The sequence below is a fragment of the Podarcis muralis genome, chromosome 13 (assembly GCF_964188315.1).
Source record: "Podarcis muralis chromosome 13, rPodMur119.hap1.1, whole genome shotgun sequence".
In the NCBI taxonomy this organism is placed as follows: domain Eukaryota; kingdom Metazoa; phylum Chordata; class Lepidosauria; order Squamata; family Lacertidae; genus Podarcis; species Podarcis muralis.
This window is the reverse complement of record NC_135667.1, coordinates 48639540-48664951: the sequence shown is the minus strand read 5'-3', so window position 1 is coordinate 48664951 and position 25412 is coordinate 48639540. Positions and strand designations below refer to the sequence as shown.

The 25412-nt window shown below is 46.3% G+C and overlaps 2 protein-coding genes across 7 annotated transcripts in view; one reads left to right on the top strand and one right to left on the bottom strand.

Moving 5' to 3' along the window:
* The window catches only part of USO1 (USO1 vesicle transport factor), a 50881-nt gene extending 32255 nt beyond the window's left edge, over positions 1–18626 (bottom strand). The window contains exons 1-8 of one of the 5 annotated variants that reach the window (XM_028701720.2): positions 18410–18621; positions 15392–15520; positions 13816–13902; positions 12643–12707; positions 11831–11910; positions 9475–9486; positions 3824–3924; positions 2520–2622 (exon numbers count right to left, since the gene is read on the bottom strand). In XM_028701720.2, coding sequence (XP_028557553.2) covers positions 2520–2622; positions 3824–3924; positions 9475–9486; positions 11831–11910; positions 12643–12707; positions 13816–13902; positions 15392–15406 — 463 coding nt within the window. In that variant the 5' untranslated portion in view covers positions 15407–15520; positions 18410–18621. Of the gene's footprint in view, positions 1–2519; positions 2623–3823; positions 3925–9474; positions 9487–11830; positions 11911–12642; positions 12708–13815; positions 13903–15391; positions 15521–18409 lie in introns of all 5 variants that reach the window. The other 4 variants (XM_028701715.2, XM_028701718.2, XM_028701716.2 and 1 more) reach the window with 4 other exon arrangements.
* Positions 18627–21560: 2934 nt separating this feature from the next.
* G3BP2 (G3BP stress granule assembly factor 2) overlaps positions 21561–25412 on the top strand; it is a 37538-nt gene continuing 33686 nt past the window's right edge. Inside the window, exon 1 of one of the 2 annotated variants that reach the window (XM_028701737.2) lies at positions 21561–21785. The gene's annotated coding sequence lies outside the window, so the exon portion shown is untranslated. The remainder of the gene's footprint in view (positions 21786–25412) is intronic. The other variant, XM_028701736.2, reaches the window with a different exon arrangement.

The window sequence follows — 25412 nt, the reverse complement described above, 5'->3', positions numbered from 1 at the left end:
CCTGTTTGGATTACCGCAACGCAGCCTACTTCAGAAACTAGACAGTAACTTATCTGCTGTACAGTGGTACCTCGGGTTACATACGCTTCAGGTTACATACGCTTCAGGTTACAGACTCGGCTAACCCAGAAATAGTACCTCGGGTTAAGAGCTTTGCTTCAGGATGAGAACAGAAATCGTGCTCCAGCGGCACGGTGGCAGCGGAGGCCCCATGAGCTAAAGTGGTGCTTCAGGTTAAGAACAGCTTCAGGTTAAGAACGGACCTCTGGAATGAATTAAGTACTTAACCCAAGGTACCACTGTATTCTGTGCTCAGTGGGATCAGGCATGTTGAACATACCTAGTCAGTCAATCTTGAACAGCTGAACTAGCTTCGGATCAGTTTCTAAGCCAAATTGAGGGTGCTGCTTTTAAGTTTAAAACCGTAAATGGCTTTAGAGCACAGTATTTCAAGGACCGGGACGCAGGTGGCGCTTTGAGTTAAACCACAGAGCCTAGGGCTTGCCGATCAGAAGGTCGGCGGTTCGAATCCCCGCGACGGGGTGAGCTCCCGTTGCTCGGTCCCTGCTCCTGCCAACCTAGCAGTTCGAAAGCACCTCAAAGTGCAAGTAGATAAATAGGTACCGCTCCGGCGGGAAGGTAAACAGTGTTTCCATGCACTGCTCTGGTTCGCCAGAAGTGGCTTAGTCATGCTGGCCACATGACCCGGAAGCTGCACGCCGGCTCCCTTGGCCAATAAAGCGAGATGAGTGCTGCAACCCCAGAGTCAGCCACGACTGGACCTAATGGTCAGGGGTCCCTTTACCTTTACCTATTTCAAGGACCACCTACCACAAGAGTATTTGACTTAACTATTAGCATCCTTAGAAGTCCTGATGCTGGACCACACCATACCCCTTGGTGGGATGGGTGTAGAAGCGGAACAGGACCTTCTTTTGGTTGTGGCACTTGCTGATGGAATGTGCTCCCCATAGAGGATTGTCTGGTGCATAATTTTATCTTTTCTGCACCAGCAAAAATCTTTTCAAGACGTCAATCTCTCTCGGAGGAGAGATTCCCCGCTACGTCCCACACAGAACGAGAAGAGACCAAATGTTGGAAGCATGGCATCCAACGCTTCTTGACCCAATTTCGATTACAGTGGTACCTCGGATTACATACGCTTCAGGTTACATACGCTTCAGGTTACAGACTCCGCTAACCCAGAAATAGGACCTCGGGTTAAGAACTTTGCTTCAGGATGAGAACAGAAATCGTGCTCCAGCAGCGTGGTGGCAGCAGCGGGAGAAGCCAATAGCTAAAGTGGTGCTTCAGGTTAAGAACAGTTTCAGGTTAAGAATGGACCTCCGGAACAAATTAAGTACTTAACCCGAGGTACCACTGTACAAGATCTTCAGGTGATCATGAAGATGGATAAGAGGCACTTAAGAGATTGCCTCTTCAAGTCCGATGCAGAAAGGGATTTAACCACGATTGCCTCTACCAAAAGTTCACTATGGTTCCTACTTATCAAAACGGAGCACATCCGAGCTAGTTATCTGACAAAGCTCCCACTTGCCGTACTAAGAATCACTTTTACAGTGGCACCTCAGGTTAAGTACTTAATTCGTTCCGGAGGTCTGTTCTTAACCTGAAACTGTTCTTAACCTGAAGCACCACTTTAGCTAATGGGGCCTCCTGCTGCCACCGCACCGCTGGAGCACGCTTTCTGTTCTCATCCTGAAGCAAAGTTCTTAACCCGAGGTACTATTTCTGGGTTAGCCGAGTCTGTAACCTGAAGTGTCTGTAACCTGAAGCACATGTAACCCAAGGTACCACTGTACAGAATTACGATTCCAATTGATGCCCTCGGCGGTGGTGGATGGTCGTTATGGCAAAGTACAGTACAAGGAGAGACTTACATAGAGGATCTGTACCACTATTTATTGCAACGTTCGCTATATATAGAACCAAGAGTCCGATTTATAAAACCCCTGCTTACGAACGGAACACACTTGAACAGGACGGAAAGGGTGAAATGGCTGCTGAGTGATACTGACGACTTCGTAACTTATAAAGCAGCACTATATGCGTTGGCAGCTAAGAAGATCAGGAGAAAAGAACTAGATAAAATACTGGACAGTTGCAAAGGTGATTCGGATACTTAAGCTGGCCCATTCTATCTGAGAACCAACTGCTATTCTATCGTACGCAACAAATAATTTCTAGCAGACGTGACCGTGGTTTATTGTATTTATTGTTATTGCTGTTTTTCTTTTTGTTTCCTTTGTGAATGATGCCATGGCCTTTGGCTAGTGCAATAAAGTTTATGATGATGTAAATCTTTTCATGTGTCCAGGATAGTATGCCTTGATGGATGGCTTTATTTGGTTCTTAAGAAGTTTTTCTTTTGCTGGCCTTTCCTTGCTTTATTGTATGGATTTTTACTGATGTTTATTTTTTTTACCGTAAACTGCTTTGGGAGGTCACTGCATCTGAAAAGCTATACAGAAATGTTTTAAAATAAAATAAATACTTACCCATGGGGCTGACTAGTATTATCTGCTGCACTGGGGGCCCCTGCTGTTTTAATAGCACTGTAAGAAGTTTCACTCCAGGCCACCGGACGTGAAAATCAAATTCCTGCAAGTCAACATGCCTAAGCATTAAAATCCACTGTATTTCATTGCTTACGATTATTCTGGCCAATATTTGTGCTATTATTTTGCCAAAAACAACAACAACAGCCACAAAATGATATGCTCTGCTTCTGTCAAAGGAAGTTTACTTTCTGGTCTAAATGACAGCCAAATTAAGATAATCATAACATCGCCAACATTTGTATAGAACTTCATACACATAATCAATAATCCTTACTGCAAGGCAGGCCAGTATTATTCCCCTGTTTCAGCCATCTAGTATGCTGAGGGACGCGGGTGGCGCTGTGGGTTAAACCACAGAGCCTAGGACTGCCGATCAGAAGGTCGGCGGTTCGAATCCCCGCGACGGGGTGAGCTCCCGTTGTTCGGTCCCTGCTCCTGCCAACCTAGCAGTTCGAAAGCACGTCAAAGTGCGAGTAGATAAACAGGTACTGCTCCGGCGGGAAGGTAAACGGCGTTTCCGTGTGCTGCTCTGATTCTCCAGAAGCAGCTTAGTCATGCTGGCCACATGACCCGGAAGCTGTACGCCGGCTCCCTCGGCCAATAAAGCGAGATGAGCGCGCAACCCCAGAGTCAGTCACGACTGGACCTAATGGTCAGGGGTCCCTTTACCTTTACCTAGTACGCTCACAACAGGGGCAAAATTTGCTGCAGGGACTTTCTGGTTCATAGCTTAGCCACTTTAGTGCAATTAATTTATAATTTTGAAAATTCAATTACTGTTCCTGGGTACTCTACTTTAACCCTTGGACTGATCTAACAAAGCTTGAAGGCACACACTGAAATTGAGAACAGGTTGCTATGCTACTTAAACGAAAGGACTGTTTCTTACATTTATATCCTGCCCTTCTTCCCAGGTGCTCAAACTACCAGGGCTCTTCTCTTCCATGTTATCCCCACAATGTGACACTGAGCTAATCCCCCAGATAGCGTCACAACTGAATGAAGATAGGAACCCCTGACTTCCCAAGTCCCAGTTAAACATCACTTCCTCTACAACCCTTCAAATGATGCTTTTCCCCTAGCCTGGCTCTGTGACTGGATTTGCTGGTCAGGTAGGGAAGACAGCAGTAAAAAGGAGCGGACAAGATCCATCTTCCCCAGATTAATACAGCTTTGTTCACGGCAATATCAGCCAACAAATTTGTATGCTTATTCTGTGACTAAAGGAGAAGAGTTCTCACCTCCAAATAGGTCAGCAGAAGAGTGACATTGTCTTGCTGTTTAATGAAAAGCTCTGTAAATTTACTTCCAAGGTCTTCTGTTTGTTTCTGCGAATTTTCTTCTGCAACATTAACAAAGGTTCAATTACAGCAAAGCTTCAATCAGCTCCGTAATTGCCAACAAGAACTATTTGAGTAAACGTAATAAAAATTTTAGCTTAAAAAATAATTGTCATCAATGTTACAGAACATATTTAATGTGCACTAGAACATTTCACAACTTCAGGCGTGAAAGTTAACATGGACTTGCTGAAAAATGCTGAAGTCAGTCAGGAAAGAGAGAGCTATATTTACCAATAAATTGTTCATTATTTAATAGAAGTATTTCTATCCCAGCTATCCTTCCAGATGTTCACATTAATTTCAGTGGGCCTGCTCTTTGCAAACATTAAATATTTTTTAAAATTCCATATGGGCATTTAGGAATAAGGCATCAACCATGGCAATATTACTACTGTGGCATATGTTGCATCTATTTATGAATCCAAATAATATTTGCTCCAAGCCTTCATCCCCTATTAGCAAATCTTAGAAACTTGGCTTGTAGGATTCTGCTGTCTGACCCACAACTGACAGCAAATTTGGGAGAATCTCACATCAGGTGGCAGCAGGGGGAGTTCTTCCTGAAGCTCACATCAAGAAAAAAGGCCTCTAAGAGGTCAAGTGTTTTGTTTAGCAATGTACTTTGCACATTTAGCTAGTATTATTTATTGACTTTGGACTGTTTACAGGGGTGCCCAAACAATTTTCTAAGAGGGCCCTGATTTCTTAGGATTGAAGTTGTTGAGCTTTTAGGATTTTGCACCAGGACATATACTGCCACAGGGGCCAGATTAAATCGATCAGCAAGCCACATTAAGCCCCCAAAATGGACTTTGGACATGCCTGGTTTACATCACCCGGACAGTGGCTTTGTTTTTTGTCCACCCCACTCATTTATTTTCTACATTATTCCCCAAAAACTTTATAAATAGCATATGTATTCAGTGGTGTGACATGCAGAAAGAAAAACTGAGACCTCCACTTTCCTCAGAGGCAATGTGTTAGTAATTGCATGTTCATGACAAACATAATTATTTGAGATGTGCAATGCTTTACACGGCATTTATGATGGAAATGCATATTCATTCTCAAAGCAGAACCATACTCAAAGGATGATACCTTTAATATGAGATCACATGTACAGTTCCCTGCAGTGAAGTATGAAAGTCTAGCTTATCTTGGAACAGGTGCTTTTTTAAAAATTCAGAGAGAAAAAATGAACAGACTGGTACCTTGGTAGATGAACTTAATACGTTCCGGGAGTCCATTCGACTCCCAGAACAGTTCAAAAACCAAGGCGCAGCTTCCGATTGGCTGCAGGAGCTTCCCAGTTTGGAAGCTGCGCCGGATGTTCGGCTCATGAAAAACATTCGTAAACCAGAATGCTCACTTCCTGGTTTGCAGCGTTCGGGAGCCAAAACATCTGAGTACCAAGGTGTTGGACAACCGAGGTACGACTGTAAAAGGAAGGCTGGCTTCTGGAATTCACAAAAGGAAACAAGCATTTCTATATCAAGGACACAGGTGCAGAACCTCAGGGGACACTGCCATGGCACCTGCAACTGCCTGGGAGCTTGTAAAATGGCCAGACAGGCCAAGATTACTGCCTCAAAATTACTGAGAGCCAGTGTGGTGTAGTGGTTAAGAGCGGTAGTCTCGTAATCTGGTGAACCGGGTTCGCGTCTCCGCTCCTCCACATGCAGCTGCTGGGTGACCTTGGGCCAATCACACTTCTCTGAAGTCTCTCAGCCCCACTCATCTCACAGAGTGTTTGTTGTGGGGGAGGAAGGGAAAGGAGAATGTTAGCCGCTTTGAGACTCCTTAAAGGGAGTGAAAGGTGGGATATCAAATCAAAACTCTTCTTCTTCTTCTTCAATTGTCAGTAGGAAAAACAGTGATGCCCAAACAGGGCACATTCACTTACGTAGCACTAAAGGGGCCTGTGTCTACCAGAGAGAGGGCCTGCTCCCATAGCATTGCCCAATACTAGCGCAGCATGCCTGTCTCATGAAATTGTGGCAAGTATCCACCACCCCAGTGGGACGCAGGTGGCGCTGTGGGTTAAACCACTGAGTCTAGGACTTGCCGATCAGAAGGTTGGCGGTTCGAATCCCCGACGGGGTGAGCTCCCGTTGCTCGGTCCCTGCTCCTGCCAACCTAGCAGTTCGAAAGCACCTCAAAGTGCAAGTAGATAAATAGGTACCACTCTGGCGGGAAGGTAAATGGCGTTTCCGTGCGCTGCTCTGGTTCGCCAGAAGCGGCTTAGTCATGCTGGCCACATGACCCGGAAGCTGTACGCCGGCTCCCTCGGCCAATAAAGCGAGATGAGCGCCGCAACCCCTGAGTTGGCCATGACTGGATCTAATGGTCAGGGGTCCCTTTACCTTTACCTTTATCCACCACCCCAGACAGAACAGATAACAGCTGTGATCTGAACAAACGGGGAACTTACTATCACAGCAGGCACATGGTACCAAGGTAAAGTAAAATGCAAAATTGAAGAGAGAAAGCTTAAATAAAAAAGAGGGGAAGTTGTTTTTTTTTTAAAAAAGCTCAAAATGAAGAGAAAGTTCTGACAATGTTATCACTGTAGCAACCATGATCTGAGTTGGGGCTGGGGACAGGCCTGCTGCCAAAGCGTTTCATTGCCCAGATTCCAAATGTTGCACTGTAGAGGCAGAAAACATGCATGTGGGACTCCACGTAAAGAAACTACCATACAGAAGTGATATCCTATTTGCCATAGGATTCACATATTCATGAGTAAAGAACATTCCCAATTTGTAGAACTTCCTTTATTCTTGAAGCATCGGAGAAACATTGTATTGTGTTATTTTACTAAACAGGTGCAAGCAAAACTGCCAATTTATTAGCTCCTGTGGTTTACTGAGCTATACTCTTGCTCTGCTACTGGAAGAGGAATCCAAGACTCCTTTGACTTTAACCTTACCCCATTCCATGTGTATCTTGCTATGAAGAGAAAATAGTGAGCTTTGTATCGTAAAAGCCTGGTGGGGACAGTCCTCCATAAACGAGTGTACACAAATGACAGAATGGCTTGGTTCAGCCGTAACATATCATTAAACTAAGCCGAAATATTTTATGCAATTTGGACAATGCTATACTTGTGGCCTATCGTAGTCACAGCTTCCCATTTGTGTCAGCTAATTCCTCATTTTCAATGGAGAAGAAACAGCATGATCTTCAATACGGAAGGAGAACATCTCCATTTTGACCACATGTATCGTATAGAATCAGAGATGGCTGGTGTAACCTTTCCAAATAAGGCGTTCAGCAATTTATACATAGGGATTATGAAGACCAGGCCCACTGGCTCCCAGCCAGCACACCTGAGAATCGAGTCTGAAGTGTTGAGGGCTTTTATGTCTTCTTGCAGGTTGTTATAGGTACGTTGTATGCTTCTAGACGGGACGCGGGTGGCGCTGTGGGTGAAAGCCTCAGCGCCTAGGGCTTGCCGATCGAAAGGTCGGCGGTTCGAATCCCCGCGGCCGGGTGCGCTCCCGTCGCTCGGTCCCAGCGCCTGCCAACCTAGCAGTTCGAAAGCACCCCCGGGTGCAAGTAGATAAATAGGGACCACTTACTAGCGGGAAGGTAAACGGCGTTCCGTGTGCTGCGCTGGCTCGCCAGATGCAGCTTGTCACGCTGGCCACGTGACCTGGAAGTGTCTCCGGACAGCACTGGCCCCGGCCTCTTGAGTGAGATGGACGCACAACCCTAGAGTGTGTCAAGACTGGCCTGTACGGGCAGGGGTAGCTTTACCTTTACCTTTATGCTTCTAGACAGCATATTTACTTCAAGCAGTAGGTACTTCTCCATCAAGCAGTAGCTTTTTTCAGTCCTCTTGTTAGCTACTGCCTTCTTGTATAGTTGTAGGACTTTGGTCTTCCAATGGCAACTTCAGAGATAGGCTTTCCAGGGGTTAGGAAAGTGGACCTCTCCCTTCTGGCTTGCCCCGTGTCTCTACTTCCTTATTTTTTGCTGGGCTACATCTCTACCTCTCCTGCCAACCTAGCAGTTCGAAAGCACGTCAAAGTGCAAGTAGATAAATAGGTACCACTCGGGCGGGAAGGTAAACGGCGTTTCCGTGCACTGCTCTGGTTTGCCACAAGCGGCTTAGTCATGCTGGCCACATGACCCGGAAGCTGTAGGCCGGCTCCTTCGGCCAATAAAGCGAGATGAGCGCCGCAACCCCAGAGTCGGTCACGACTGGACCTAATGGTCAGGGGTCCCTTTACCTTTTTACATCTCTACCTAGTTCACTTTGAGACTTGTTAGGCAGACTCTGTTCCCCTGAAGCCCCATTTTCTGCTCTTCTAAGTCGCACCAGGTTCAGGAGGAGCCGTCATCCTATTTTCCTCCTTATCCCCTCTAGCTCCTTTTAACCTCTATTTCTCAGGCAAATCTTCTTTCCTGCTAGCCATAACCCTTCTTTGACCTCAGAAGGGCAAGCCTCTCTTCAATCTGCTCCACTCCACCAGTCCCTCTGTTTGTAGGAGTAAGGGCTAGGGAAAAGCCAGGAAGGGGCTGCCAGAGGAGGAGAGTGAAGACAGTATTGGCAGCCACAGCCACAATGGAAGCATGCAATTTTGTCCATTTGACCCACTGGACACACCAATCTGAAAGTTATAATTCCTCGATGCCATCAATTTCCCCCCAGCTTTGAGGACACTGATCATCGAAGTTGACATCAAATCCAGTGGGCCGTAGCCAGCCAAGTTCTACTCCCGGATAGACCCAGTGAAATTAATCAACCTAAGTTAGTCATGTAAAGTAACTTCAGTGGGTCTACTCTGAGTAGGACTAGCACTGGCTAAAACCCAACCAATACGCCAATGCCACATTCCAACATTATATTCCTTATCTTCCAAAATGTTAAAATAAACTGACAGAGAAAACCCAGGAAAGGATACAGGCAAAATAATATGTTAATAGCAAGAAAGCCTCATATGCATATCAATATTATGCTATTAACCAGGTTACAATGTATTTGACATCGTTAGTACAGTATTGCAACAAAGTATTTTAAGATTAGCCGTTTGATATAAAAGTTTTTATGACAGAAGATGCCTGCAACATGATTCCAAGTGGACCTTGGAATCAAAGTGCTGTTAATATGCATGCTCGTGTACACAGCGTTGTTTAAAAAGGACACTGCAAAAAATACACTTTTGAACTTCAATTGCTATAAAATATTTGCAATTCAGCAAATATTTCTGAACACTGGGTGTTCATATTGCCCCCTTCGTAATGAACTCAGCAATCTTAGTAACAAATGGAAAAGTATTTCAGGTATTTTAATTCAGTATCTAATGTTACAAGACACATTTCTCTCCATCAGTTATCAATTTGAGCAGTCACACAGCTCCCCTTTGGCATGAAAGGGGCCAAAACAGTTGCAAAATTAGAAAGTGTAAGGAGAGAGGGCTAATACACTTACAAAAGTCTACACAGTATCCTTTTAAAAACCGATTAATGGTGTTGTGAGTCAGTTAATGCTTAGAACTATGGCTAAAGACACACCATGCTAATATGAATTCAGGTTGCTTTACCTTCAGAATCATCTGTAAAGGCAGACAAGAAGAGAGAAAGATTCAAAAATGAAGCAGATTTCAATTTAGTACCGCACAAAAGATCGGTTAATGGCATAAAATTGATTTCAAAAGGAAGAACTACAGATCAATGCTCACTACAGTGGTTACTTGATTAGTTTAACTCAGGCTCCCCTAAACAAATGTAGTTAAAAACATCCTCTGGAGGCCCAGCAAAGATTCCACAATCTTGTCCTCCCTAAACCTTGATGCTTCTACACTCTCTAAAGAAACAGGTGTGTCCCTGTTCTCCCCACCTCACATGGGATGCCTTGGTTTGGCCAACTGTCATCAGAGCATATTCGCCATCAAGAGTGAGGCGACAGCCCTCCTGATGGCGAATATGCTGGCGTAGCCCTCTCCAAAATTGGCCTAACTGGGGGCAACTGCCACTTGTTTCTTCCATCCATGGACTGCCTGTATGTTATCATTCCAATCTGGGTAGTATATAACTGTAACGTAACTGAATCCACTGGTTTGCCTATGTCGCTTCTTTCTTTTATTGTTCTGTAAGGCATTCTGGTGGTTCAAAGCAGAGTTCAATTTTAAGCATTTAGCAAAAAATTATCATCTGCTCGCAGAATATACAAAGTATTCTCAACATTCCTTCCTCGGTTTGCATTTCACAATCTATTAGCTAAAAATTCAGAAAATTACTTATGAAGAATCCATACCAGAACCAGCAAGATATACTCATGCAACTAAATATTTTGGCACATTCAAGTATGTCTATACAGTGCAACGAGGCCGAATTGAAAGTTCTGTCAATGCACATTCCATTATTCCACATAAAATGAAATATTCTAGAAAACTACCTGCAAGCATTTCTATCTTGAATTCACGTAAAAAGTAAGAAGCTCTGTACAGCTATTTTCATCATGATTTTCTTCCTTTTATTTTGTAAACATTGTACAGCTTCTCAAAAACCTAGCTGACCTCCAACTCATCAGGAAAAGCATTAAAAGTCTTGCAAGAACTCATGATCCTCCAGAGTTGCTCCTTGTGCCCAAGGCAGCCCATAAACCAGGCACAGGCAAACTCCGGCCCTCCAGATGCTTGGGACTACAATTCCCATCATCCCTAGCTAACAGGACCAGTGGTCAGGAATGATGGGAATTGTAGTCCCAAACATCTGTGGGGCCAGAGTTTGCCTATGCCTGCCATAAACTGTTGTTCTTGTACACATTTGGAAGATCAGCAGGGACATGAAAAATATTTGGTGGTGTGTAACCTGGCACCTGTAAGGGATGCGGGCGGCGCTATGGTCTAAACCACTGAGCCCCTAGGACTTGCCGATCAGAAGGGCGGCGGTTCGAATCCCCACAACGGGGTGAGCTCCCGTTGCTCAGTCCCAGCTCCTGCCAACCTAGCAATTCGAAAGTACATCGAAGTGCAAGTAGATAAATAGGTACCACTCTGGTGGGAAGGTAAATGGCGTTTCTGTGCGCTGCTCTGGTTCGCCAGAAGCAGCTTAAGTCATGCTGGCCACATGACCTGGAAGCTGTCTGCGGACAAACGCCGGCTCCGTCGGTCTATAGAGCAAGATGAGCGCACAACCCCAGAGTCGTCTGCGACTGGACTTAACTGTCAGGGGTCCTTTACCTTTACCTTTTTAACCTGACACCTAGTACAGGTCTTAGGAAGTACAGTAGTTCTCAGTGCGTTAGCAGCACTAAGAACATGACCAAAGGCTCTGAACAGTAGATAGGGACAAGGTACAGAAGAATAGGTGTCCACATTTGGCCATGTCACATGTTAATGCAATCCCTAGATCTTAGCAAACTGTGAGAGGAAGCAGTAGCACTTGCAACTCCTGTTTTCCCACTTCTTTAGTGGAGAAACTCATAATCTCATTCATAACGAGCCATCATTTGGATCTCAGGAATATGACCTTGGGAGAGATCCGCAAACTCTACTCCACAATTACAAGCAAAAAACCTCCTGTGGTTCAAGTCACTTGTTTCCTTCTGTCTTCCTCTTATTTGTGTAACCTATGAAGGGCTCTCATTTCCTTTTGAGGAATGTCCTTCACCGACTTCTGAAATGATCGGGTCAGCTAAATCTGTGTCGTTCTGTCTGAAGATCAGTAACTTTACTGTGCTCCACAGAGTGTTGCTACAAATCCAACAGCTGCAACCAACCAGCTGCTGGTTTTACCATACAGATGGAAAGAGCATTCATTGTCCTGCTTACTTCAAGTATTCAGAAAGTGGGCATATGTGTTCTGACAAGCTTACTGAGCCCTAGGTAACCAAAAAATGGGGCATGCTTATTCATCTAGTTGTTAAGAAGCTAATATAAAAAAGCAAGTGTATACCTTGTTCTTCCTCTTCCAGATCATTCGAAATGATATTGTAGAGCGTATCCAAAGCATAGCCAATTATTTCGGAATCTGAACTGTGAATACAAGCACAATCTCTCACTGAATGAACAGCACTAACATTCCAAAAAATAAAATGATCCACACAAATAGTAAAAGTGGCCTAATTAGCAGCAGCAAAATAAAAGGCTGTAGCATGGATGTAAGGCTGCAAAGATCCAAATATGGTATCTCTTATGGGGCTGTGACTGTCTTATTCAGGGGTCAGCAACCTTTTTCAGCTGTGGGCCGGTCCACCGTCCCTCAGACCATGTGGTGGGCCAGACTATATTTTGAAAAAAAATAATGAACAAATTCCTGTGCATTTTAAATAAAAGCACACATTCTGCTCGTGTAAAAACACCAGGCAGGCTCCACAAATAACCCAGAGATGCATTTAAAATAAAAGGACACATTCTACTCATGTAAAAACACGCTGATTCCCGGACCGTCCACTGGCCGAATTGAGAAGGCGATTGGGCCGCATCCGGCCCCCAGGCCTTAGGTTCCCTACCCTGGTCTTATTGGCTATTATTGCTCTTAATCTTTCCAAATACAAAACTGATATTTTTAAAAGCTTTTTGGACTTGCTGAGGTTAACTGAAAACAAATTGATGTTTTGGATTTTGCCTTCTTATTTAAAAAAACCGTGCAATTTCATCATTTTCACATTAATTTGAATTCAATTGCAGCTCATGCTACACAACAGAAAAAGTGACTAATGCAGAACACTTGCTTGCATACTTTTAGATTTTCCATAAGAGGCTTACCGATCTGTCTGGAGAACATGGATAAGATGCGGCATAGCTTGAACCCCTACTTCCAGGCGATATTTCTGTGAAATTGAAGAACAGAAGTAACAACTAAAAGAAAATTACAGAACTCTCAAATTGCCACCAAGTACTATTAGGTCTCCACCCCTATCGTTCTGCCCGGACGCTGAGGTCCAGCGCCGAGGGCCTTCTGGCGGTTCCCTAATTGCGAGAAGCAAAGCTACAGGGAACCAGGCAGAGGGCCTTCTCGGTAGTGGCGCCCGCCCTGTGGAACGCCCTCCCATCAGATGTCAAAACGATAAACAACTACCTGACATTCAGAAGGCATCTTAAGGCAGCTCTGTTCAGGGAAGTTTTTAATGTATGATATTTTAGTGTTTTTTGGTTTCTATGGAAGCCGCCCAGAGTGGCTGGGGAAAACCCAGCCAGATGGGCGGGGTACAAATAATAAATTATTATTATTATTATTATTATTATTATTATTATTATTATTATTATAGGTGAAAGGGACGCGGGTGGCGCTGTGGGTAAAAGCCTCAGCGCCTAGGGCTTGCCTATCGAAAGGTCGGCGGTTTGAATCCCCGTGGCGGGGTGTGCTCCCGTTGCTCGGTCCCAGCACCTAGCAGTTCGAAAGCACCCCCGGGTGCAAGTAGATAAATAGGGACCGCTTACTAGCGGGAAGGTAAACGGCGTTTCCGTGTGCGGGCTCTGGCTCGCCAGAGCAGCGATGTCATGCTGGCCACATGACCCGCAAGTGTCTCCGGACAGCGCTGGCCCCCGGCCTCTTGAGTGAGATGGGCGCACAACCCTAGAGTCTGTCAAGACTGGCCCGTACGGGCAGGGGTACCTTTACCTTTACCTTTACTATTAGGTGAAGAAGAAGAAGAAGAGTTTGGATTTGCTATCCCGCTTTATCACTACCCGAAGGAGTCTCAAAGCGGCTAACATTCTCCTTTCCCTTCCTCCCCCACAACAAACACTCTGTGAGGTGAGTGGGGCTGAGAGACTTCAGAGAAGTGTGACTGGCCCAAGGTCACCCAGCAGCTGCATGTGGAGGAGCGGAGACGCGAACCCAGTTCCCCCAGATTACGAGACTACCACTCTTAACCACTACACCACACTGGTGTCATACACAATTAAAATTTCATGTAAGGGACAAAAGATACATACCTTTGAAAGAGATTTTAGTGCACGTACAGCATCCCTGCGATCATCAAGTAAGGTTGAAGATGCTACTCTATCACATAATTTCTGAATCTATAAGAGAAATAAAATTGAAGCATTTCAGAAAGTTCACTGTTGTTTGTAAATATCTTCTCCTCACTTCATCTTTGAGCTGTTCCACCGCTGAAACTTTACCCGAGTTGAAGCTCAAACTGTTCCATCAGCCTCATGCAAAAGCAAGTATCAAGGTCAGACCGTGGTCAGTTTCAGGCAGGAGTCCTTCTCAGCCTTTCCTGGAGATGCCAAAGTCTGACTCCTGGAACTTTCTGTATCCATAACATCTGCCCTACCACTGTGCTGCAATCCTCCCCCCCCCCCCAGGGTGGCATTCAACTAAGCCGGACTGAATGCATGACCATGGCTAAGTTGGACCCATTAATTTCAGAGGGTCGGCTCTGAGTAAAACTTAGCTGAATACTACCAGTAGACTCTGGAAAAAAGGGGCAAACCTAGAATTATAGTTAGGAATGCTTAACCCACATCCATGGGACGCGGGTGGCGCTGTGGTCTAAACCAAGCCTAGGGCTTGCCGATCAGAAGGTTGGCGGTTCGAATCCCCGTGATGGGGTTCGCTCCTGTTGTTTGGTCCCAGATCCTGCCAACCTAGCAGTTCGAAAGCACGTCAAAGTGCAAGTAGGTGATAAATAGGTACTGCTCCGGCGGGAAGGTAAACGGCGTTTCTGTGCGCTGCTCTGGTTCGCCAGAAGCGGCTTAGTCATGCTGGCCACATGACCCGGAAGCTGTCTGCGGACAAACGCTGGCTCCCTCGGCCTAAAGAGCGAGATGAGCACGCAACCCCAGAATCGTCCACGACTGGACCTAATGGTCAGGGGTACCTTTACCTTTACCCCACATCCAAATAATTTTTTTAAATAATGAATTTTGAACTTGCACGTGCCAAGACTCACTTGTTTTGTTAAAGCATCAGCTAATCAACATCTATTCAATGAAAAGATGGTGCAGATCAAGAACCAAGGAAGACTACAAGTTTTTCATTTTAAAGATATTAGAAGCATATATTTCTACAAAGTATTTTCACTCCCTCAGGTGTTTTCCTGTTATGCTTATTAATAATATAGCTTGCTCACCCAAGTTATGCCCGTGTGTGTGTATGTAAAGGTACCCCTGACCGTTAGGTCCAGTCGCGGATGACTCTGGGGTTTGTGCACTCACCTCGCTCTATAAGCCGAGGGAGCTGGTGTTTGTCCGCAGACACCTTCCGGGTCACATGGCCAGCATGACTAAGCCGCTTCTGGAGAACCAGAGCAGCACACGGAAACGCCGTTTACCTTCCTGCCGGAGCAATACCTGTTTATCTACTTGCACTGGTGTGCTTTCAAACTGCTAGGTGGGCAGGAACAGGGACCGAGCAACGGGAGCTCACCCCATCGCAGGGATTCGAACCGCTGACCTTCCGATCGGCAAGCCCTAGGCTCAGTGGTTTAGACCACAGCGCCACCCGCGTCCCTGTGTGTGTGTGTATGTATGTATCTGTATATGTGTGCATATACACAGTACATACCAACGTAAACACCATTCAGCGGTCATCTTCCCTGAGCATTAGGTAAGTTTTCTGGAGATGACGCAGCTGTAGACCCAAGGCTGAAGAACACTGGTCCACAATGACTGACAGCAGATCTCCCAGTCCTACCTGGGATTCAATATGGGATTCAATATGGGACCTTCTGCATACAAGGTGCTCTATCACTGAGCTATGGCCCAAACATTTTGCTACACTCTAATATCCATCACAAAGTTCTCCTGTTCCTTATAATAGCATACTGCAGCATTTTAGGCTTGACATGAAGTCTCGTCTTTCCATATTGTTTTAAAATACAAAGCAGAATCAATCTGGGCACGCTTCAAATCTTCAAAGATAAATGAGCAGGCAAAGACAATTAACACTTAGTACTGCTTCAGCTCAACAGTGGGGAGGAGTGCTACAGGATACCCACATGTTTTCCTGACACAGGTGAACAAAGCTGCTTTTGGGGGGGGGGGTGTTATAAACTGATAAGCAACTGGTGGGGGAAAGATGATTAAAATAAGCTCTCTCGATGCATCCTTCTCTCAGACTTGCAGCCTATCAATACTCAAATACCTTTTAAAAAGAAAACAGGGGAAAGCAAATGGAACTCTACATAATGTGTCTTTTGTGTCTCAAATAGTTGATTTTTCAGTGAAACAAGTTAAGACCTACACCCACACACTCTATTAACTGCAGACAGTAGGTTTTTGTTTAGTACTCAACATGAAGATGCGTGTAATCTCTCAAAAGTTTTTAGCACAGCAAAGCAGTGGCTATTTTCCTGGCAGCATATCTGAGAAACAAGGTGATACATACTGGGAACACTCAGAAAATGCAGGGAGTTGTTTCTCCTTTGACTCTTCAGTGCGATCAAAGGCCACGAAACATCATCTTTTATTGCAGCCTCTGCACCGAGATAACTTTCATATAGCTCTGAATGGAAAGGAGATTCCTGCAGTTGAGAAATACTCACCTGGTCTGAAACATGGTGAAGAACTGAACAAGCTAAGATGCTAAGGGTGAGAGCTCTTGGGCAATGAAAAATCTGTGGCCCTACTGTAATGACTTTGCTTCCTTTGCAAGTACAGTGGTGCCCCGCAAGACGAATGCCTCGCAAGACGAAAAACTCGCTAGACGAAAGGGTTTTCCATTTTTTGAGTCGTTCCGCAAGACGAATTTCCCTATGGGCTTGCTTCGCAAGACGAAACGTCTTGCGAGTTCTTGCGAGTTTGTTTCCTTTTTCTTAAAGCCACTAAGCCGCCAACAGCCGCTAAGCCGTTAATAGCCGCTAAGCCGCTAATAGCCGCTAATAGCCATGCTTCGCAAGACGGCAAAACCGCAAGACGAAGAGACTCGCGGAACGGATTAATTTCGTCTTGCGAGGCACCACTGTATGGGAAACCACACTGTTATTAAACAACTGGGAATCAGAAATCTTTCACAAATCATCCAACAACAGGGTTGCCATATTTCAAAAAGTAAAAACCAGGACACCCAAAAGTTGTTGAGCTTTTAATTGTTCAGCTTTTTTTTTTAGGAAAATCTGAAAGTTGTTGACCTTTTTATAGACACACACCCCCCCCCCCAATTTTTGATTGTACTTCTTGGGGAGTTATTGGTATCATATTTGATGTCCATATGAAATGTGCTGGGTGTGCATCATACACAGAATCACAGGTTACTAAACCCTCATTTATAGTGTGACATAAATCCAAACTCCCACACAAAAGTTGCACAACAATGTACAAGAAGTCAGTCTGGTAAATTATTTTGTATTCAAGTTATGTCACTACTGGGGACAAAGGAGACAGGAGAGAGTGGTAACAAGTGTTTTGGGTAATATATGATCACACAAATGTAGAAAGCATTTTAGCAAACTGTAGCGTAGAGCTAGCAAAGATGTACCTACCAAAACTCTCTCTTATTAAATGGAAAGGCCTGGTAAAGTAGCACTACGTATACGGAAGACAAATATGGTCCTTCACACCAAATAAATGGACATGACAGTGGGTGGGACAGCAAGTTTGAAAAAGCAGATGAGGTCAAACAGTGGTTGGTAAATGGCAAAGGGGCATTATTTATTTAATGTGCATACTGCCTTCCACCCGAAGATCGCAGGCTGGCTCACAGCATAAAAACACAAGAACACATGAAAAAGAACAAACTAATAACCACGCCCCCAACACCTTTGAAAGGATGTAAGGTCCGTATAGTTAAAGCTATGGTTTTCCCAGTAGTGATGTATGGAAGTGAGAGCTGGACCATAAAGAAGGCTGATCGCCGAAGAATTGATGCTTTTGAATTCTGGTGCTGGAGGAGACTCTTGAGAGTCCCATGGACTGCAAGAAGAACAAACCTCTCCATTCTGAAGGAAATCAGCCCTGAGTGCTCACTGGAAGGACAGATCCTGAAGCTGAGGTTCCAATACTTTGGCCACCTCATGAGAAGAGAAGACTCCCTGGAAAAGACCCTGATGTTGGGAAAGATGGAGGGCACAAGGAGAAGGAGATGACAGAGGACGAGATGGTTGGACAGTGTTCTCGAAGCTACCAGCATGAGTTTGACCAAACTGCAGGAGGCGGTGGAAGACAAGAGTGCCTGGCGTGCTCTGGTCCAGGGGGTCACCAAGAGTTGGACACGACTAAACCACTAAACAACTAAACAACAACAAGATGTTCATCGGCCCAATATAGAAATAAAATAATAATACCATCGCCATATATCAAGCCTGCATACCGCCCTTCCCCCGAGAATCAGTGTTATTAAAAACCACACTGAAAAGCATAGCGACGAACAGGCTGTGTACACGCAAGGCCCAAACACGCGTGTTACACGTAACGTGTGAATCCGCCCCGATGGCGTGATGGGCGGTGAGGAAGGGCGAGTGGAACGGGGAGCCGGCCGTCAGGCAACCGGGCGCCCTAAGGGAGGGACTTCGCCGGGGGAAGGGCGACACGGGTCGCCGCCGGGGGGACGGGACACCTAAGCGAACTTCCCCGTCGGAGGACTCACCGTCTCGGCTCCGGAGGGCTGGGGCCCGGAGCTCTGGCCGCCCATGACGCCCCGCAAGAAGTTCATCTTCCCCGGCCGGCCTTCCCCGCCTCGCCAGGCTCGCTAGGCCGCGGCTCCTCTCCTCGGGCCGCGTCAGCTCCCGTCAGCAGCCAACAGCGCCGCCAGTGCGCCTGCGCCAAGACGTGGCACAAAGGTAGCCATCCTACCGAGAGCGACGCCGGAGAGACACCCCGCCTGAACTTCCGGTGTAGGGCACAAAGGTAGTCACCCTAGAGAGAGGAAACTGGTAGAGGGACACACCGCCTCAACTTCCGGCTTCTGTAGACTTCTCTCCCACGAGGTTAGGGGTTGAAACCCGCCCATGGAGGGGAAATCGAAAGCTTTTTTCTTGTTTTGTTTTTTCAGCGCAGGCTTTGATTTAGGCCAGCCCTCCTCATGCAGAAGGCATGGCTTGGCTTTAGTTATTATTTCATTCCATTAAAAGCGTTTAAAACTGCAACGTTTTTGTTGTTTAGTCGTTTAGTCGTGTCCGACTCTTCGTGACCCCATGGGCCAAAGCACGCCAGGTACTCCTGTCTTCCACTGCCTCGCCCTTCCTCACCGCCCATCACGTCATCGGGGCTGATTCACACGTTACGTGTAACACACGTGTACACAGCCTGTTCGTCGCTATGCTTTTCAGTGTGGTTTTTAATAACAGTGATTCTCGGGGGAAGGGTGGTATGCAGGCTTGATATATGGCGATGGTATTATTGTTTTATTTCTTTATTGGGCTGATGAACATCTTGTTGTTGTTTAGTTGTTTAGTCGTGTCCGACTCTTCGTGATCCCATGGACCAGAGCATGCCAGGCACTCCTGTCTTCCACTGCCTCTCGCAATTTGGTCAAACTCATGCTGGTAGCCAACAAAGGTCCGTATAGTTAAAGCCATGCTTTTCCCAGTAGTGATGTATGGAAGTCAGAGATGGGACCATAAAGAAGGCTGATCACTGAAGAATTGGTTCTTTTGAATTCTGGTGCTGGAGGACTCTTGAGAGTCCCATGGACTGCAAGAAGATCAAACCCATCCATTCTGAAAGAAATCAGCCCTGAGTGCTCACGGGAAGGACACATCCTGAAGCTGAGGCTCCTAGACTTTGGCCACCTCATGAGAAGAGAAGACTCCCTGGAAAAGACCCTGATGTTGGGAAAGATGGAAGGCACAAGGAGAAGGGGACGACAGAGGACGAGATGGTTGGACAGTGATCTCGAAGCTACCAGCATGAGTTTGACCAAACTGCGGGAGGCAGTGGAAGACAGGAGTGCCTGGCGTGCTTTGGTCCATGGGATCACGAAGAGTCGGACACGACTAAACAACAACAATGGTATTTTAAACTGTGTGCAGGGGGGGGGGGGTTATAGGGCTGAAGAGCGGCATGTAGCTATAAAATAAAAAACAACACCGATGATGATGATGTTTCTAAATGCCGCAGCCCAGGGACTCAGCTATACAGCTGCAAATGAAGTGTTTTGAATGTGTTGTACAGTGCCATATCCAATTTGTGGCACTAGATGGCGACTGTGAGCTATAGCAAATTCAATGCCTTTTTCAAAACGATTTTTAAAAAAAAGCATTTTCACAACGTTTTTAACACGCTTGTTAGATGCCACCCAGGTTCCAGACCGGCTCTGACAGGGGCGAGAAGTGTGGTCGATACGGAAACGCTTTCCTTTTCTTGAAAGAATGTCTTTTTAAAAATAATAATAATAATCATCATTTTTTCAATACAAACAATACCAACAAAAACCATATACAAAAAACCACAATAACACTAATAACACAATAAAACAATTCAGATTTGAGTACTGATATACCTATAACTACACCTTTTTAACAATATTTCCCCAACTCTCCTCCCCCTACTTCCCAGCACTGTCCGCCTTATCACTTAAGTATTCCTTCCAGATTTCTTCATATTTATCCATTCTTAATTTGCGTCGATATGCAATTCGTTCGTAGGTGACTAGTCTGTCCATATTGTCAATCCATGTGCTCAATGGGATCTTTTTGCGGCTCTTCCAATTCATCAAGACAAGTTTTTTTGCTTCCAATATGGCACGATACATCCATATATATATGGACTATATATATATATATATATATATATATGCAGGTTTTGGTGTCCTCGGGTGTCTTCCCGTGTAAAAGTTGGGGTGTCTAGGCGACGTTTCGACGAGGTCTCACTCGTCATCTTCAGGCTGGTGCTTTCGGCTTCTTGTTACTGGAACAGAGCAGGATCTCAGTGTTTGAGTTCCTATAAATACTGTTGAGGAGGTGTGGTGTATAGCCTCCAGTGTTCTGGGCAGAGAGGAAGTTCCCAGGCTAGTGTGCCTTTTCTTCTTTTGTTCCTTAATTGCTTGAGGGGTATCTTGAGTGATTTCTTGAGTGATATCCTGAGTACCACTTAGGTGGGTCATTAGGTGTGGATTCTTAGAACAAAAGAAGAAAAGGCACACTAGCCTGGGAACTTCCTCTCTGCCCAGAACACTGGAGGCTATACACCACACCTCCTCAACAGTATTTATAGGAACTCAAACACTGAGATCCTGCTCTGTTCCAGTAACAAGAAGCCGAAAGCACCAGCCTGAAGATGACGAGTGAGACCTCGTCGAAACGTCGCCTAGACACCCCAACTTTTACACGGGAAGACACCCGAGGACACCAAAACCTGCATTCCTGTACCCGTGAAAATCTACGAAAGCAAATATATATATATATATATAGTCCATATATATATGGACAATATATATATTGACCCCTTGTAATTTCCCGCGTTTCCGGTTTATAATTTAGAATTAAATTTTAATTAATTACATTAATTCAAATTTAAATTAATTTAGAATGAAATTTAGAATGTCGTCACTCGGCGCGCCCTTCGTCACTCGTCCCGCGACGGCGCCCTTTAACCTGGGAAACGCAATTGGGAGGAAGCGGGCGGGCGGAAACCATAGAGATGAAGCCGCCACTTCCGGCCTAAATTCGAAAAAGCTACCATTGGCCCTAACAAAAAAAAGGACAAAACAAAACCTGAGTGCGCGTGCGCACGCGCGTGCGCCTTCCGCTCCGGCGGCCTCTGACCCCGCCCACGTCCGGGCCGCCCTCCGGAGGCTGCGCGCGCGCCACCTTCCCCCACCCCCTCCCGCCCGCCCGCTCCTCCTTATTAGAGCGAGAGCGGACGAGACATCCGGTTCCGCCCCGAATCCGTGCTTGTGAGGGAGGGAGGGAGAAAGAGAGAGAGACGGACGCGCTGCCCCAGTCGCTCCTCCTCCCCCCCCCCCGCGCCCTCGGCCGGGAAGCGAAGCCCGGACCCTGAGACGGAGAAAGAAGAGCGTCTAGGTAACGGGGGGGGGGAGAGGGCCGGGCCGGGCGGGGAAGGCCGGGCTCCTTCCCCCGTGAAGGGGGTGTGTGGGAAGGGGGGCAGCGGGGCAGCTTCTCCTCAGAGAATGAGAGCGGGAGGAGGAGGATTGGCGGCTGTCAACAGCCCCGCAGGCCCCTTCCCCGGGCGCCCAGAGGGGTGCGGGGCCGGTGGCTGCGCGACCTTCTTCCCTCCGGCCTCGCCCTGAGGGGGAAATGGGCCGGGGAGGTGCCAGGTAGTGGTGGTAATAATAATAATAATAACGTGCAATAAGTCCTCTTTTAGGCGCCCACGCAGCTTGCGGCACCATCTGCAGCCACAAAACCGCTAGCCCGTTTGCAATGCTAAGCAGGGTTCAGACGGGATAGGAGGGGGAGGGAAACGCCTGCTGAGGGTCCCTGCATCGCGGGGGGTGGGCTAGATGACCCCCCGGAGGCCCCCTTCCGACTATTCGGTTCTGTGATTCTATGGTACACAAGTCCGCCTTTGAAAGAGTAAGATTGTGAGTGTGCACGTCTCTCTCTCACTCACTCACTTTCTCTCTCCGTGTAGTGGCGGTAATAATAGTAATAATAATAATAATGTGCAATAAGTCCTCTTTTAGGTGCCCACGCAGCTTGCGGCAGCATCTGCAGCCACGAAACCGCTAGCCCGTTCGCAATGCTAAGCAGGGTTCAGACTGGGTGGGAGGGGGAGGGAAACGCGTGCTGAGGTTCCCTGCATGGCGGGGGTGGGCTAGATGACCCCCCCGGAGGCCCCCTTCCGGCTATTCGGTTCTGTGATTCTATGGTACACAAGCCCGCCTTTGAAAGAGTAAGATTGTGAGTGTGCACGTCTCTCTCTCAGTCACTCTCTTTCTCACTCTAATGTGTGCATGTACAGTTATGTGTGTCCCCGTATGTGCGCACATACACACACAGCTTCCTTCCCTCAGTGAGAACTCTCAAATACTTAGTGTTCATGTGGCACCTTTCAAGTTCCCAGCACACCAGAGTAACATGCTTCCTGGCAAAAACAGCCCTGTAAGGTAGGGGTGGCAGTGCTAGAAGCGTGTGGACCTCCAGGTAATATGAGTGTTAGGAATCATATAATGGTTGGGTTGGAAGAGACCCTGAGGGTCGTCTAGTCCAACCCCTGCTTCAGGATGGGAAAGGAAAGTACTTCTCCACACAGTGCATCGTTAGGCTAGGACAGACTCACTCCCATAGTGTTCACCCAACCTAGATGGCTTTCAAAGAGGATTTAGTCAAATTTGTGGAGAAGAGGGCTATCAAAGGCCACTAACTATGATGGATATTCACTGCCTCTGCAGTTGCGGGCTGTCATGCTTCTGAATACCAGTTGCTGCTGGAAGCCTCAGGAGGGGAAAAGGTTATTGCACTTGAATTCTGCCTGTGGATTTCCCATAATCAGTATCTGGTCAGCTGCTGTGAGAACAGGGTGCTGGACTAGATAAGGCATTGGCCTGTTGCAGCTGACTCCTCGTAAGATCTTACAAGAGTGAAAGTGACTTACGGTGGCTAAGATCTTAAGTGGGGATTTCCTGTTTAATAACACTTAGCTACTATGCTACATCAGCTTCCATTTCACATGTGAAAATGGGTGCTGTGAACCTGTCTTGTCCCTACTGACGCATCAAGGATTGCTGAGTTTGCCAACCCCACTATAACAAATTGCTTTAACCTTTTCTTTTACCTTTTGACAGATGTACTTATTTACTGTGCATTATAGCTGGTCCTAGACCTGATTTGAAAACAAAGCTCTGTTTGGTTAAAAGGATAATAAAAAATAGAATTCCCTTAAGATGTATTATCGTAGTTCTGAACACTAGCCTAGCCACCGTAGTGTTTACTCCAATGCATTCATATGCAAATACCCTAGAGACAAAAATAGATCTTCCTTCCATTCAGAGAAAAACAGCAGCTTTACTGCATGTATGCATGCTAAAAGATCCATGTAGTTCCTCATCCTGTTTTCCATTGTAGCTAACCAAATGCTAATGGAAAACCCCCAGAGATGAAGTGGAGAGTGTGGGCTACTTTTACTTAAACAGGTAAAGGTAAAGGTACCCCTGCCCGTACAGGCCAGTCTTGTCAGACTCTAGGGTTGTGCGCTCATCTCACTCTAGAGGCCGGGAGCCGGCGCCATCTGCAGACACTTCCGGGTCACGTGGCCAGTGTGACATCGCTGCTCTGGCGAGCCTGCACCAGCGCAGCACATGGAACGCCGTTTACCTTCCCGCTATAAAGCGGTGCCCATTTATCTACTTGCACTTTTAAGGGTGCTTTCGCACTGCTAGGTGGGCAGGAGCTGGGACCAAAAGACAGGAGCTCACCCCGCCGCGGGGATTCGAACCGCCGACCATACGATCGGCAAGTCCTAGGCACTGAGGTTTTACCCACAGCGCCACCCGCGTCCCTTTTACTTAGCAGTCTATAAAGGGCCAGGCTAGGCTGCAAACCCATTAACAGGGTGAAGCTGCAATTGTGCAGAGCCTCTTGTTAGCTCTTCCTATAGGGCATCGGGGCAGGAAATAGGTGAATTAGGCACAAACGCCCACGAGGGATGTGTTTGAATTGGGGCCAAATTCTCCTTTTGCATGTCAGACAACAAGTGGTCATGCCAAAAGATAAGTGGGGAGGGAGAAGCAGGCAAAATTGCAATCCAACCTTCACTCTCCCCAAACAGTTTTCCAACCACTCAGGTACAGCAGGAGGGCATATTATGGGGCACAGCATCCTGACCCAGCAAAGACCTAGAGGGTTGCACCAGGAACCCCAGGTTTCACACACAAGTGGTCCCAAGTTCAAACCTTGACTGCCATTTCCAGATTCCATTTCCAAATTCTGGAAGGACTTTGTATACCCAGGATGCCTTGGTGAATGCAGTCTTGAGCCATTCAGAGGAAATACCACATCAGTCAATTGTATGACTCCCACGTGACCCAGTTTGCTTTTGCAGCACTCAGTCCCTGCCATATAACCTAGCCACACTATTCCACATGTTCATATGCATTATTGTCTGGTACTGCTGTTTATTTCCTCTCTATGTCTTGAGGAAAGACGTGTCCCCAATTCTTTCCCCTAACAACAGACTTACTCATTCCTTCACATGCCCACTGCCTAATTCATCACATCAGAAGTAACCAGGAGGCTTTTCAACTGTTAGGGGTCTCAACCCCCTTACCTGGAATTCAGGTGGCCAAAGAAGGAATAAACTACACCAAGACCTGGTGGAAAAGAAATATTTGAGCCCCTTTCTCTTCATAATTCTATCCTGACACGAGCGCCTGTGAATAAGAACCAGCAGGCGTGGGAAGCAGGGTTCAAAATTAGCAGGGCACCAGGCACATTTCGCGCCTAAAGATACTCCATTTGCGAGCACCGCAAAAGGTCTGGGTTCCATTTTTTTGCACCTGGCTGACACTCAAGGATTACTGAAATGTATGTGCTTTGAAGCCTCAAAGTATATGCTAAGAATAGACAGTACATTAAGGAGTTTAATAATGTAGAGTAGAGTGTTTTGAAAACTGAAGTCTGGTACCAATATTTTATTGTAAACACCAAATTAAACATGTATTTCTTTTTAAAATGGGATATTAACAATGT